The sequence below is a fragment of the Epinephelus fuscoguttatus genome, linkage group LG3, assembly GCF_011397635.1.
Source record: "Epinephelus fuscoguttatus linkage group LG3, E.fuscoguttatus.final_Chr_v1".
Lineage (NCBI taxonomy): Eukaryota > Metazoa > Chordata > Actinopteri > Perciformes > Serranidae > Epinephelus > Epinephelus fuscoguttatus.
Genome location: NC_064754.1, coordinates 45,192,717 through 45,208,668, shown reverse-complemented (window position 1 = coordinate 45,208,668; position 15,952 = coordinate 45,192,717). Strand labels below are relative to the sequence as shown.

At 42.4% G+C, this 15,952-nt stretch overlaps 1 protein-coding gene across 1 annotated transcript in view; it reads right to left on the bottom strand.

Moving 5' to 3' along the window:
• Window positions 1–15,952, bottom strand: part of maml3 (mastermind-like transcriptional coactivator 3) — a 180,164-nt gene that overhangs the window by 77,496 nt on the left and 86,716 nt on the right. The window contains exons 2-3 of the mRNA XM_049572807.1: window positions 12,343–13,086; window positions 9,451–10,404 (exon numbers count right to left, since the gene is read on the bottom strand). Of these exons, the coding sequence (XP_049428764.1) occupies window positions 9,451–10,404; window positions 12,343–13,086 (1,698 nt within the window). The remainder of the gene's footprint in view (window positions 1–9,450; window positions 10,405–12,342; window positions 13,087–15,952) is intronic.

Genomic DNA, 15,952 nt, shown 5'->3' with positions numbered 1-15,952 from the left:
TTTATCATTTATCATTTTAGCCTTCATTTATATGAAATAAATATGATTTATAAAATATTTATATATTCTATAATATTTCTAAATGTGCCTTGTGACAGAAAACGGTCTTGTCCCAGACAAGAATTCACAACTTCAAATAATTTAAAAACATGTTAATAGCCTTTAAAATCTAAAACAGAACATACTTATTTTTCAGTGTAAAAATGTACTGCTATAATCATCTTTGTTTTAAAAATGTGTTTTTTTGTGACAATGTTGTGGCCCTTTAAAGAGGTGTCCTAGATTTTTGTCAACTCTGTCAGATTTCTACAAAAACATAATTTAATCAGATAGGCTACAATAGTTAGCTACATCACAAGGACCCCTGTCTCACTTCCTGGTTTCCAAAAGGGTGTGAATGCTGCTCCATTACTGGTAAGCTTCCTATTTTTTGATAAACTGCGTTGCCCTTCTAAATCCTTCTAAAAAGGCTCCTCACTACGACTGCTGTGAAATTAATAAATATATAACTTTTTGTCAACTCTGTCAGATCTCCCTTTAATAGTCAAAACTTTGAGGTTTTAAAATACATTTTCCAGCCTAACTGAAGAGTAAAAATCAAAATTCTAAAGAATGGCTGATTGGCAGAAATGTAATGTAATGTATATTTTCTGAAATGTATAATCACCTGAAAATAAGAACCATTGTTTTTTTGTTACCTTGAGCTGTTAATATCAACATAGGCGGCAGGTCCTTGTCTACAGAGATGAGATCATGTTGCACCTCCATGTTTCTACAGTAGCCCAGAACGGACAAACCAAACACTGACTGTCAAAAGAGCCTTTCGCGTTTTAACATTTTTGTGTTGGCCACCATATTCAGCAGTCCCTTTGAGATGAGCCAAACCGCACTGAGAAATCACTGATTTTTAAAGTGAAACTGCTTCATTCAGTGTTTATACCGGTTTAAATCACTGGCCGTTTGTTTTGTAGTGGAAGAGGCCTTTACAGATAATTCGACTCCCAGTAAAAACTTCTCTACATGTGGATCTTAAATTATCAGAGAGAAAAGGTGAGTACACATTAGCAGGTGCTGGGGTAGCAGCCCGTCTGAGACGGGCTAAACAGTGTCAGTGGTGTATAACGTTGAGCTGCTTTTTTCAGTGTTTTTTCACATTTTAATCACCTGGTCCTTTTGTTTTGGAGAGGAAGAAACTTCTGTGGATAATTCGGCTCCTGGTAAAAACCTCCTGAACAATGAGCACTGAAGGAATAGTGACCAGGGTTAAATGCTTGGCACACGAGAGAAGTTTCAGCTGGTTGCAACCTGTAATCCTCACTACTACTGTAGATGCCACTAAAGGTGGATTTATAGTTGTGCATTGGCTTTACGCAGAGCCTCAATATAGCCTACTTAAGTGGCCTATGCCTTTGTGAGCATTTATACTTGTGCGGTAGCGTGTCTGTGTCACTCTGCTGTTACACCTCCAGAACACTAGTCGGTGGTAGGGTTTCTCTGAATCGCTGTGACGTTTGATTGTTTCAAAACACACATTAAACATGGCTTAATACTCCACAACACTGATTTGAAGTATATGTTAGCAGTCAAAATCAGACGATATTATTGGTACAGCCAATGTATTGGTGGGGTTCTAAATCAGCACAGGAAACTGGCTCTGGGTGTGTTAGGTATGCCACCCCTGAGACCTTGTGGAGGTCAGGGTTCTCTATAGAAGAGGATGGAGAAAGGGATAAAAAGAGGACAGAGAGGATGATGAGAGAGGCTTTACCTCTGGAAAGAGAGAGGGGTGGAGAAGGAAGAAAGCAGGACAGGCTTTGTCAGAGTGTGCATGCCTGTGGGTGTTTTTCAAAGCCTGTTTATTTGTCGAATGTGTGTGTGTGTGTGTGTGTGTGTGTGTGTGTGTGCGTGTGTGTGTACACATGTGAGGGGGCTGTTGTCGTGACTCACAGGCCTATTAGCACCGGCGTCGACTGCAGTCAGTGTGCGACACCGTGATCTTCTACACACACAAGCACACACATGTGCTCCCTTACACACACACACACACACACACACACACACACACACACACACACACAAAGTTAAACCTCCCGCTGCAGTTTATCAGAATGACACCAGAAACCCTCCTTTGAGCCAAACACCTGTCAGTCCATCCTCATCCAATCATCACTCAGATAACCCCAGAGACCCGCCCTCGCTCTGCTAGCTTCACACAGCTGCACACACGCTTGTGCAACAAGCCACATCCGCCTCACAATTATTCTGTCACACACACACACACACACACACAGTGAGGTGACTGCATCATCAGTCACTTGCAGACAATCACACAAACATCTTCCACAGACTCATTCACGCGCCTGTGCTCCCCCACTTGCTGCTTCCACTGAGACATCAACCACCGTGGCAACGGTAACCGCGACAACAGGCACAAATTAGTGTCATGGCAATATGCAAAGAGAGGGAGCAACAATTAAAGTTTAACTAACGAGCTTTTGAGGAGCGAGGCTGAAGTTTCCCCAAGCAGCTGCTAACTGGATTAGCCTACACACACACACACACACACACACACACACACACACACACACACACAGAAACAGAGAGGATGGAGCACAAAGACAGTGATGTTTAAGCACCTCCTGTGAGATGACACACGCGCACACACACACACACACACACACACGTTAATGTTCACATACGCTAATGCAGATAAAAACAATCAGAAACACAGCTAGCATCACTTCATCCAAACTCTAACATCACCACTACCAAGGGTGTCTCAGGGGATATCAACATATTAGGGCCATTATCTTTCATTCAAAATTTTACCGTATGTTCAAACGTAGTTAATATTCAAATTAACCTCTTTGAATTCAAACTCTATAGTCTATAAGCGCAACAGACTGTTTGAAGTAGTTTGCTTTGTGGTATAGCAGAGGGAGATCTAAATTTCACTATCAGCTTGCCCTCCTGACCTACCAGCAAACTACGTTGAAGCTACTGATGTTGTTTGTTACTAAGTAAAATGAGGCCACTTGCAACCAGAGCCATCCTAAGCAGACAACAATGACACCAACGCATCTGAGAGGTAATTGTGTAAGAATTTTGGGTTCAACACTAAAGTTGGAAAAGTAACTAACAAAGACAAAGCTGTTTGTTATTTTGTGCAAAGCAGCTGTCTTATGCTGGGTTCACACTACGAGTGACACAATTAATTTTCAATGGAAACTGGTGGCATGAATCTACAAACTGAAGTCCAACATGCCGCTGCTGATGGCTGTGATGCAGCACAAACAAAAGCTGAGCTGGCCTCAACTTTTTCATTACTCCAATGTCAAGGTGAGGTGTCAACCAGTTATATGTATTTTTTGTTTTGTTGCTGTGGTGCTGTGCTATTTAGCTTAGTTAGCTAATACTATGCTAAATTCTATGTATTGCAGTGCACACGGGGATGCAATAGGATGGTGAAATGTGATGTTAAATGGGGCTCCGACACTGATTAAAAGCAAAGATGTTTTCATGACTAAGAACATACTTTAGATGACGATCAGTCCAGGTGCACTGTTGCAAGTAGCAAAGACACACAAGCCGTCACGACGTAACAACATTAATCAGTGCTTTAGCAGCAATTCCACAGCAACTCGGTGATCATGTAGTTGGTCAAGCTGTTACATTGTTGCTTGTAGTGTGAACACGGGGTTAATCTGCAAGGACAACCAATCTGCGAACTCACCTGCTTAAGTTAGCTTGCAAGTGAGGCAGCTGAGGTGCCACACATGAGCGGAGCAATGTCAAGTGTTCAACTTCGTGTGAATGCCTACTACTATTAAGGAACTCATGATGCCATGATATAAAATTCTTAAAACTCATAGTGCAACTGTACAGCACATAGGAAAAAAAGATTATATTACAGGATAATACACTTGCTCTTACCACAGATGGGTGGACATTGCTGGCCACACATACTTAAGAGACAGTCACAGCCCACTGTACAGTTAGTCAGTCTCTGTATGTCAAACTCATAGGAACTCTACAATTATGTTCAGAGCACTAAGGAGCCAAGAGGAAACCATGCAGCTGTCCATATTGCAGAAAGCATCGGCAGCATGCTGGAATTTGACATCTCCTGTAAAATGGTTGTAATGTTAGCTTTTGTCATGGACAACGCTCTGAACTACGTGACCGCCATACACATGAAATAACTGGTAATGTAAAGTCAATATAGTAATGAGTAATGTTAAGATAATGAAATAACTGGTAATGTGAGGAGGGGAAATTCAAATTCTTTTGAATGACGTGTGTGATTTCAATTTGCTCAATATGATTTTTTGAAAAAGTGACAGCCCTACAACATATCAGCACAAATTAGCACAACCAGAAACAAACACACACACAAACATACATATAAACCGTTACCTATCCAGCTGAGCTTTAAAATATCATCAACAGTTTTACATTGATTTACCTGAATAGTCCAACCAAGGCTCTGTCTATGAACTGAGCAACAAAGACACAATTACTGCTAGAGAACAGAAACAGAGAGTTACAGTATACACACAAAGATATCAACAGGCTAACAGGTTTGCTGTTCCTTGCTGATCCTGAGATCTCTATGTGTTAACTGTTGTGACAGATCATATAAATAGTAAGCAGTGATGAACCTGTTGCTAATACTGCCTTTGGTTACTCAGGCAATATGTTAAATTTGCAAAGGAAACACTGCTATATACATCTTAAAGAAATAACTACAATAAAGACTGCTTACCATCTATCTTTTCTCTGAAAGCCATGTCCGAAGTTCCAATGTGGGGAAAAAAAGAGCATCACTCTTAATCTCAGCTTGTAACTGTAGCACTTCCTTGTTTACTGCATTTGGCATATGTTGTCATTATTTTCAAGATTTCTCACCTTGACATACTGAAGAATTTTGCAGCTTTTAGTCCAATGCGCCTACAATTTGGGCACAGATGGTTTGAAAACTCTAATATTAAAGAGCTGATTGCCAAGACCTCTTTTAAGGCTGACAAATATTGCCAATTGCATTCAGTTTAATGTCACGTCTGTAACAGTGTTTGTAATGAAGTTACTTCAGTGTTAAAGTCATTTCCATTAAAAGAATACTCTAGAGATTTTGCCACTTCAGTAAGGTTGGCAACAAGTTTGTTACACAGACTTTTCATTTAAAAATTTGTTGGATTGAGGCCAAGGTAGCCCTGATGACATCACTACGACATCATGAGGGTTATTTTCTCAGACCTGGCAAAGCCCTTCCACAGCCACAGAAGACATTATAACACTGTTTTCATAGGCTAAGGAGTACACAGGTGTGTAAAATAGTGGATTTCTCCTTGGGGTGGGCAATATAGATCTAATATACTTGTTGTATTGCTGCTTGTGGGTTGTATAAAATCACTATATCATGAACATCTAAAAGGTCACGTAATTTTTTTAAGGCACTAGCTCGAGACTCGTGTGGTGGCAAAACTACTATTTAATGAACAGTTTAAAGAAAAAGTCTTCACACGTCGGCTGTCTTTCTTGAGTTTTAATAAGCATTCATGAATGGAGACACTCAAACATACAACCGCATGAACAGTCAGTCGGTGAATGCCTACCAAGTCCTCTTGCCCTGATATCTTTATAGTTCCCATAACACACGCACATCAACAGTCAAAATATGTGGCGCCTTGACATTCCTAAAACACAACATCTCTTCAGACTAACAAGGACACTTGTTGTCCTCCCTGGCTCATAATCTTAGTGTCTGAGCCTCCCTGGCTCGTCACCTTGGTGTCTCTCACCGCTGTCACAGTAGGGGTTAAATGAGCAACAGATATCATTAGGTTAGAAGTTCAGTTTCATAAAAACAAGTAACCTTATATAACACATTATATGATAAATATGTTTAAATACCAGAATTTTCCATCACACCCACTTCGGTGTCTCGGCTCTCTTGCTCTCTCCTGTGGCTACAAGGATCCTAAATGAAGACCCTGACTAAAGGCCCTGACACACAAAGTTGACGGTTGGCCGTCGGTCAATGTTGGGCTGTTGGTGAGCGTCTGTTGCTCTAGTCTTTGCAGTGTGTCCCCTACCGTTGGCCTTAGCTGGCGAAAGACAGTGGAGCCTGCTTATGAATTAAATCCTTCTGATTGGCAGTTGAGTTCAGCGCACAAGAAAAGAAATGGAAGTGAGGAAAGTAAACAAAAGGCTTAAGTCAAGACGGAGTGAGACCCAAACAAATTTGTTACATTAGGTAGGATTATTTTTCTTTAGCCATTGAGCTCTTTAGCAGAGACGTTTCGGATTGGTTTGTGTCATCGTTCACTGGCGCACAGTCAATACGCTCTGTTATTTTAACATTGGATTGTGTTGTTAATGCACTAACTGGCTAACTAGCATCAGGAAGGTCTTCTGGTTTCCCTTTTTGTATGACTAATACAGGCGACGACCATCTACTGGTATGGAGGGGTATTTCCTTTAATGCAGGCTCAGAATGTACGTGCTGGCTGGCTGTCAGCTGTAGTCTTCATGGTGTGTTAATGTGCAACTTTTTGGCTGAGACACAGGTGACATAGCAGTTTTCATTGCTGCTAGTTCTCTATAGTTCAGTGTGTCTGGACCCCCAACCCCCCATATTTCCATGCTTTGTATGCACAAATTGATGAAACGGATGGATTGCATTTTACTGAAATTATATTCTTATAATTACATGTGACAAATAAATAGACTGATCAATAAATGTTACCTCTTACTGTACACATCCAGATGTAAAGCTCATCTGCACCCTCCTCCACCCTAATAAATATCATTCCAGTGGAACTAGATGCATGTAAAACTGTGAACATTTTGTATTTCAGACTCTCCATTCTGCATTGCTCACTTATTTTTCTCTTTCCAGACCCTTGACTTTCCTTTTTAATATGCTCCATCCTCACTCTTCAATAAATCTCCCTCTTTCTGCATTTGCCTTTCTCCTTTAAGTCATTCTTTTTTTCCCCTCTGCACATCCCTCTCCTCTCTCTTCCTGGTCTCCATTTCTCCTCTGCTCACTCAAATAAATCTCTCCATCCCCTTTTTTCTACCAACCCCCTCCCCAAATCTATGAAACACACACAAACATACATGTACGTGGACTCGCACTCACTCACTTACGCGCACAAACACACAGCCCTTCAGGCAGCAGCCACAAAGGCCCCATATTAATAAATCTGCTCCTTTATTGGTGCTGAGTGTCTCTGGCAGGGAGAGAAAGAGAGGGAGGAGAGGGGGAGGGAGGAGGAGGAGCAGGACAGGAGACGCAGAGATCACCAGAAGGGAGGAGGAGGTGGCTGACTGTAACCATATCATGAACACAAGGGAGGCAGAGTGAGAGAGACAGAGAGATAAAGGGAGAAGGAGACAACATTGACAAGTGAATCATCAACAAGCACGCACACACACCAGCACACACACTTTCTATCGGCAATAACACAATGGCCCTGGGATAATGAGAAGAACAATACAAGTGTGATGTGTCACTTGTGTAGGTGCTCATTTGTTAAGGTATAGTCCACCCACACTTCCTTAAAGACCTCCGTACTGCGATTATTAAGGACACCTGCCATGTGGCTGAACCACTGGAGCGTTCACAGTGGGCTGTGCTGGTCACTGGACTCGGGAAACAAACTGCCCGAGGTGGGCTTTCGGTAATGACAGCAGCTAGCTTGGCTTAGTGGTCCAATCTCAGCCATCAGTCAGCTGTGACAGATTGGGGATATGAGCTAAGGAGCCGTTTAGCTTTGGTGTTTGGTGTGGTGTGTGAGTGCATGCGCTTGTGTGTCTGGGGGAGGAGGAGGAGTGTGGGGAGGCTATCAGTGCTGCTCGTGTTGCAGAGGCATCAATACACTGTCGACAGGCCATTTTCCTATGCCTGTTCTCAGCCCTGGCTTGTTGCTGGGGAAACTACCGCCATTTTACCTTCTCTGGCTGCACCTCTGGGAGGTTTTGTAACAGAAATACATTTTCCATAATCTGTCCCGGTCAACTGTTAAAATAAGTTTGTATTAGCTTGTATTTTTATTTCCTTGCTATCGGGCATTCAGAGTGTAAAAATGGAGTCAAACTTATCAGTAGTGGTGTAAATAACTAATTTTATCACAATACGATATTGTATCAATTCTTTGGACGATGATACAATATTTTCCAATATTACAAAGTCTGTCACGATACGATTTTGATTCAATGCAATTCAGGGGCCTGCAATCAATATGAGATGATATTATCTGCCGATTTCACACAATCTGTTACAGAAGGCGCTGCCAACCTTTTCTTTTTTCCTTTGGGCCATAAAATAGAAAAACACATGAATAATGGAAATAATTGTAACCACTTAATTGCAGTACTTTAAACTGATGGATAAGTTAACCCTCAGAGCTTTCTTTCAGAAAGACCTTTCTGGAAGAAATGTTTTCATTTTAACCCAATCCATGATCTTTTTCCTAAAAATTGAAGGCAAGCTTCTCCCAACAGCCATAACACCCGGATTAATAGCAACATTATTTAACAAAAGTACAAAATTCGGCTCAACACTAACTATTAAGGCTCATTGACAAAACAACTGTTTTTTGCTGGTGACCCATTATTAGCTTTAGCACATTTACATTGTGTCAATTAGCCTTACCCCACTTCATCTTACTAACCATTGGTGTAAGTCACTTCATGCCCCAACAGAACAGCACATTTTTTCAGCCCATTATTGAAACAGAGCAGCTAATGTTACTGTAGCGAAAAGTTAGCAGAGTGAAATGCCCATCGAGGCAGGTACCTCCTTTTTTATTTCCATACAGCATGTGCTTTGTCTGTTGAGTCGTACTTTATCCGAAATCAAAAATATTTCCACACTGTTGATTTATACAGAGTAAACAACCTTAATGTCATTGACTTTGTCTCGGCTGTTTACCATCAGCTGCCTGGCGCTGTTTGATTGTGACAGAGAATTTTGAAATAAAGGCGCAACGCAAAGATGATGATGTTGTTCAGTGTTTTCACTTTGCATCAACGATACTGGATCTTTGATCAGTGACTCAATTTATCGATCCAGATCGATGGATGTCAGTGTACTTTATAGAAAAACTCCAGTGAACAGCCAGCATTACATATGGTGCCTCAAGGATTGACAGGCAAATACTGTTGGGTGTTTCGTGCTCCTCCCAAGGTCACGGGTTGAGTGTTCTGTAACACCACCACCCTGGCACTCATCTCCACAATAACAGCTTTCTGTTTCCATCTGAAAAATGACTCTGAAATCAGAGCCAAAGCTACAGACAAACAACTGTTGAAGGAAATCGTCCTGCTGAACCAACACAGACGCAACAACGTTGACTTCACTTAAACTGCACCAATGCAGCGCAAACAAATTTGAATAGCTGCATTGATTAAAACTGTAACAGGGAGCAACAGGTGCCTTACCTGTCCATGAGGCTGCATGGCGCTGTAGGGCATGTTCTGGTTCAACACTTTCTGCTTCATCAGCAACATCCTCTTCTGCTCCTCACTAAGGTGGGCTGTCTGGCCTGGAATTGGCCCCTGGGTCTGCCCTGGCCCTGCGCCCTGGCCACCACCTCCCCCACCACCCATGTAGGGGGGCATCATGGGGTTCTTCACCTGATTGTTCCCTCCCATGGGAGGAGTCATCCTCTGACCTATGTGATCAACCCCGCTGCCACTGAAGTGACTCAGTGGTTTGGTGTTGTTATAGGACAATATGGCTGCTGTTTGCTGCTGTTGTTGCTGCTGTTGTTTGGACAGGGTGTTCTGGTTGATGCTGTTTGGCTGTTGCTGGCCCATCATGCCCATGTGGTTATGAGGGAGGTAGTTGTTCATGGGGGCTTTGGGCCCATTGTTGGGGGCCATCCCAGCCACTAGAGGGCCCTGTGGCGTATTAAAGGCTTGCGGTGGGTACATCATAGGGCTGTTGGGTTTGTCTTGGTTAAAGGGACCAGAGTTATAGGGACTGGTTGGAGCGCCTGCAGGGGACCAGTTAGCTGCTTGTTGCTGCTGCTGCTGCTGCTGCTTCTGCTGCAGCAGTTTAGCACGTTGCTGAGCCATTGCTTTTAGCTGCTCTGCTGGAGAAAGTTCTGGCGTCACTGGTCCTACAGGCTGACCTCCAGGGGCAACTCCAGCCGCTCCAGGTCCTGTGCCTGCCTGACTGACCCCTGGGCCAGGGTTCATAATGTATCCATTCCCAGGCCTAGAGACTGCTTGTGTCTGAGCCTGGGTGGGAGTCTGAGGGGACCGAGCTACGCAGTTGTGCAATGGGGAACCTGATGCCATGGCAACGGCTGGAGACTGCTGCAAAGGTTGCTGAGGAGGCGTTCCATTGGCAGTGGTGGCAAACTGAGGGCCTGACGAAGATGGTCGGACCTGCGGAGCCCAAACACAAAAAAAATCCAATGAGACTTATTTACTATTAACTCTTACAAGAATTTTTCAACATAACAACAGGAGGCAATTAGCTTAAATAAAGACAGGAAACAGCTCACCTGGCTCTCTCTGAAGTTCAAAAATATGGCCATCAACACCTCTTAAGCTTTCTAATTAACACATCTTCCCTTGTTTGTATAATCTGAACATAAACAGTACAGTAAATTTAACAAATTGTAGTTTAAGTGAGAGTTACCTTTCAGAGTCTTGTTGTTTGAAGGTTTGATACCATCTAACCTGTGCAGATATATTAAAGCTTGTGCTCACCAGCCATATATAGCAACCAGTGACACAGCTGCAAACACTGCACGAAAGCACTTGATGGATGTTGAACTCTTGTTCGTCACAGCATGCAGCTCTCCCATAACTCACAACTTGTTATTTCTACATTTCAATAAATGAGATACAACTTGCTAATTAGACAACTTAACACATGTTTTGAACTTTGGAGAGAGCCAGGCTGTCTGCCCATCGTTTCAGTTGTAATGCTAAGGTGAGCTTATCCCCTCCTGGCTTTAGCTCCATACCTACAATGCAGACATGAAAATCAAGCATCTAATCTAACTTTCAGAAAGAGAGTTATATGAGTCACAGCAGTGGCATATTCATTTATTAAATGAAACAATTAACAATTAAACAGTATTAATTAAATACAGGGGGAAAAAGAGGTTGCCTTGTTTATTGTGGTAATTTACAAGTAACGTGAAATATCTGTTTTAAGAAAAACAAAGCCGAAGTGAGGAAGCAGACAACGGCAGATGGTCAGAGGACACAGACCTTCAGCTGCTCAAATAGCAAGTCGAATTTAGCCAGCGCAAAGTCCCCGCTGGATTAGGAGACTTTCTGCTGCTGCCTGTATAAAGATTAGACCAAGCCCACTGTGAACCTCTGTGCTGGGGTTTGCGGAGGCTGAATCTGAGTTGCTACAGCCACTACTGAGTCTGTCTCCTGAGCTTCCACCCTCTGTCCTCTAGCTCAATAGTCTTCCAGCAGCAGGTAGAGAGGGATAGACTGCAGGAGTCCTAGCTAGCTAATTCATTGCCAATGTTAAAAAAGTAAACAAAAATTGCAATTAATCAGAATATCAAATTACACTACTTGTGGAATTTTCTAAATATATTTAAAGCCCTTGCAATATCCACATAAATCTGTTCATAATTTACGAGACTATTTTTTGTCTTGCTGGAAGCCATCTGTCTCAGACCAAGATATTGTACAGCTAGCTTAAAACTTTATTAGGCTATATTATATTCCCATCACACTGTGTAAGCATTTCATGTTTGTTTGTTTCTCATTCTGCAAATCTCATTGTTTTGTCCATGTATTAATAATTTAGAAATGGTACACCGAAGGACTCAACTGTGTGAATATAACTATGAACTGAAATCAAAAATCAATTCTTATTTAAACCCAGTTCAAATTATCTGATTCCTGAAGACAGGACGAAGGAGTGACTGGGCATGTCTTACCCCCCTCCCAGTCCCAGCCCTGCCAACGTTGATACTTTTTCGTATTCTAGAAGTATTTTTTGAATTTCCAGGGTAGAGGCACTTTAGACAAAATTCTGTAGTTTAGTTACTCTACAGCAATTATTATTCATTACCTTGAATCCTTGCATCAGCAATGGACCACAAACTGCAATTTGTGCAGTGCATGTAGATTATACATGCATGTTGCTGTTATGAGATGTCAATCTATTTTGTCTGTTACAATTAAAAGCAATCAGCATTTAAGTTGGTAAGTTAGTTACACGCTAATGATGTATGATAATTCTACCTTTAGAGAAAACATCAATTCGTGACTGAATCACCTAAACTGGTAACAAGTTGGGGCAGAGATAGGGGTTACAGGACATAATGTGACCTTCTTAGTACTGACCTGTGGTGAGCCCATGGGAACCTGCGGGCCTCCCTGTGGAGGCTGAGGAGGAGGAGGCAGGGCTGCTGCTGGTGCCGCCCCTCCTCCGGGTGCCGTTGTGTTCCCAGCTGCTTCTTGTGGGCCTGGTGTCTGATTGTTTGCCAGTCTGCCAAACTCTGCTTCTTTCTTGTCCTCAAAGTCCTCATTAAAGAGGTCGTGCATATCATCCTCTGGCACAGTGTTGGCCAGCTCATCGATCAGCTCCTGCCACTCCTGGTCATTGAGGTTGATGTCAGAGAACAGTTTATTTTGATTGGACAGAGACTGGGGATCAGAGGACTCCATCCCACCTCCGTCATCCAGTGGCTCCTGTTTCAGGTCTTTGAGGAGGCCGAAGCTGTCCTCCAGGTCCAGCGAGCCATTCAGCTTCATGTCCGGAAGATGGCTGCCACCGTTCTTCCCTAGCTCATCTGATGCCTGGCCTACATGGTTGCCATTGCTGTTTGTAGTGTTGTTTCCGGTGGAAGTGTTGGGCCCCCCAAGTAAGGGTTTAATGTCCATTTGGTGATGTAGTGGAGAGATGGGTGGTACATTGTTGTTATTGTTGTTGTTAGGGAGACCTGTTAGTGAATCCAAACCACCAGAGCCCTCCTTCCGTACCCGTTTGGTAGTTGGTGAATAGCTGCCTCCATCACAGATGCCATTCTGTTCTCCATTGAGAGGCGATCGTGCGCTGTCCAGTTTTCTCTTTACAGTCTCCTGGAGCTGTATCGAAGACAAAAAAAGAAAATGGATTAGGTCGGGACAAGCACCAGAGATGGGACGTGTAAGCAATATGAAAACTTTTCTGTGGTCCTCAGGCTCCTAACAATGGAAACAACATGAGATACCAAATCAATAAGGCAACAAGCTGCTTCCTCTCTACACACATGGAGAACCGGCATGAGAATGCAAGAGGTGTGCTGGAAATCAAAACATCACCAAGCCAATTTTATGTTCTCTACAGCTTCAATCTGTCTGATCACACCAGTTCCTCCAGAGAGCATATCCATTTGTACAAAAAATGGAAATGGCAAAAAGTAAAACATGGGGCAAAGCAATGCAGGACAAGCAGCCCTCTTTGCAGACTGGAGTCAAGGTTTTCTAAGGAGGGAAGGAAAGATTAAAGAACAGCTTGTTCAATCTGTAGTATTCTCTCTATCATTAGCATCAGCCAATGAGCAGATGAGCTGCCCAGTCAAAATCCACACCCCATACTCAGCCTTAGTGTAAGCAGCCAACGCACAGTTCACCAAACTTAACTGCCTCTGTCATGACACAGATGAGATAACAACAGGGTGCTAACAAATGCTGGCTGGTAGTTTAAGGTAATCACTATCATAGACCTAGGCTAAAGAGGAGAGGAGGTGTGGAGGGCCAGCAAACACAAACTCAGACATAGCAAGTAAAAAACTGAGAAAAAGGGAAGAAAATAGGAAAAGGAGTAAAACAGGGATGGTAAAACTTTTTGACTGCAGGCCATATACAGAAAAATAGAAGCAGTCACAAGCTGAACTAAGTGCATAAATTTTCAACCAGTTACACAGCAAGAAAACCAGTCAGTACTTTTACATGACATCAAAGAAAATGGGTTTATTGTGTTAGTCTGACTAAAACCAGACTCTTAAAATGCAAACACAGAAGTCCGACTGAAATTGTACTAAACCGAATTTCTCAAAGTTGGACTAACACACCTAGATAAAGTGATTGGGAGTGAAATTACTCCTGCATGATTACAGTCAATTGGACCCAAACTGGCCTAGGTGCTCTGTGCAAGCTTCTGCCCTGGGTTCTTGACCCAGAGGTTAAACAGCATTAAATGTCTAACAGAAGAAGAAGCCAGTAACAACATAACACCATAACCACATGGGATAGCATGCATCTCATCTGTACAAGAAGTAAAGCGTACAGCATGTATGAAATGTGCAGAGCTGTAAAGTTGTTAACCATAGTACCAGTTTGTTGCCAGCTAACTGTATCTAACTTGATTGGCAATTGTTTGGTCTGTGACATAACAGGTCAACCGGAAAAAGGTCCAGCACTAAGATGTTGAGGGTATATCTCCACCTATATCCAATAAATCGATTCCCCTCTTGTGCTTGTATACTGGGACAAGGACAGTAGTCCAATTAAATGCCTTTGTCAAGCTATAATTGTAGCTCCACTTAACTGTGCATGTAAACATACAGTGTTTCCGCAGCAGAAAATCCCATTTGCTGTAGAAAATTCATTTAATTTCAAAGTTACTAAGCAACACTACTAAACGTTTGACATTACAGTAGTATACAGTACTAATATAATATTAGTGGGTTAACATATTAAAAATAGTATTTCTCTATTTTCCATCTCTCAGGTCCAGCATCATGTTTACTGAGGTACATATTTTTATTAACTGGAAATCAATCATTGTAGGTGTAGCAGCAACATCTCGTGTTCAAACAAAAAAGTGCAGTAGCAGGGCTTGGTAGTGGTAGTTGTTTGAGATGAAACCAACATTGTGTTTAAACCATATTCTAGTTTATTTTGAAAAACTGTCCGTAGTTCATTTAAAAACAGGCAGTGGGCTGTAGTAGTTTGGCCACGGAGTAAGACCTTGCCAATACAAGAAATTACAAATTCTCTCCACTTTGGCCTTTTATCAATACAAAGGTGTTTTTATCACTGAAAAATGTGCATTCAAAAACTTTTTCTAAGTTTGAACTAGGGCTGCACAATATTGGAAAAAACTGGCATTGTGATTTTTTTTCTTATACTCATACCAAAAAGAGCAGTGTTTTCCCTACATGCAACTAGCAGTAGCACACCGTCGTTTACAATTCTCCTCTGCTCTCTGTATCACGCACGGCGGAGTTTCGCCCCGATGCACGCGTGCGTGCGTGCGTGCGTGCGTGCAGACACACACACACACACACACACACACACACACACACACACACACACACACTGGCGTAGGCTCGGGCCGCATTTTCCTGACTGAACCCAACCAGTCAGTTGAGAGAACGAGCAGCTATCTAGCTAGCTAGCTAGATACTTTATTAATGCGGAGGGAATTTAAGACACCCAGTATTTACAGTAGATATGCTTATGATGGTAGTGCAAATGTAGGTGGTTGACTGTGCAGGTAATCTAATGTAAGGAGATTAGATTAAAGTGTAAGAGCAGGCAGGAGTAATGAGTACTTTGCTATGGATAATATAAATGCACCTGAAGATAAATATATGTACAGATACCAATGCAAATGCAGACTGTCTTTTGTATACAGTGCTTAAAAGTAAAAACTCTGTTAAATAAAGAATAAGGAATGGGAAGAAGTCTGGAAGCTCAATACCCTCTGAGCAGAGGACAAAAATCAACTGCCAATGGGAGAGCCAATGGTGTAGCTTCATTCTCACTCAGTCACTCACAGACAGACCTCTGTGTTTAAAGGGCTAGCCTCGCATGCTGAGGTCCAGCCAAAAAAGACTTTAGTTTCAAGAGAAGAGAGAAAGCTGATGACTCCATGCATGTATCAAACGTGGGCACACTGTAGTCTTCAGCTTCCTGAGGATAGCATGGGAGTTGGCAGTGATGAAGACTCGGGTAAACAATGGGA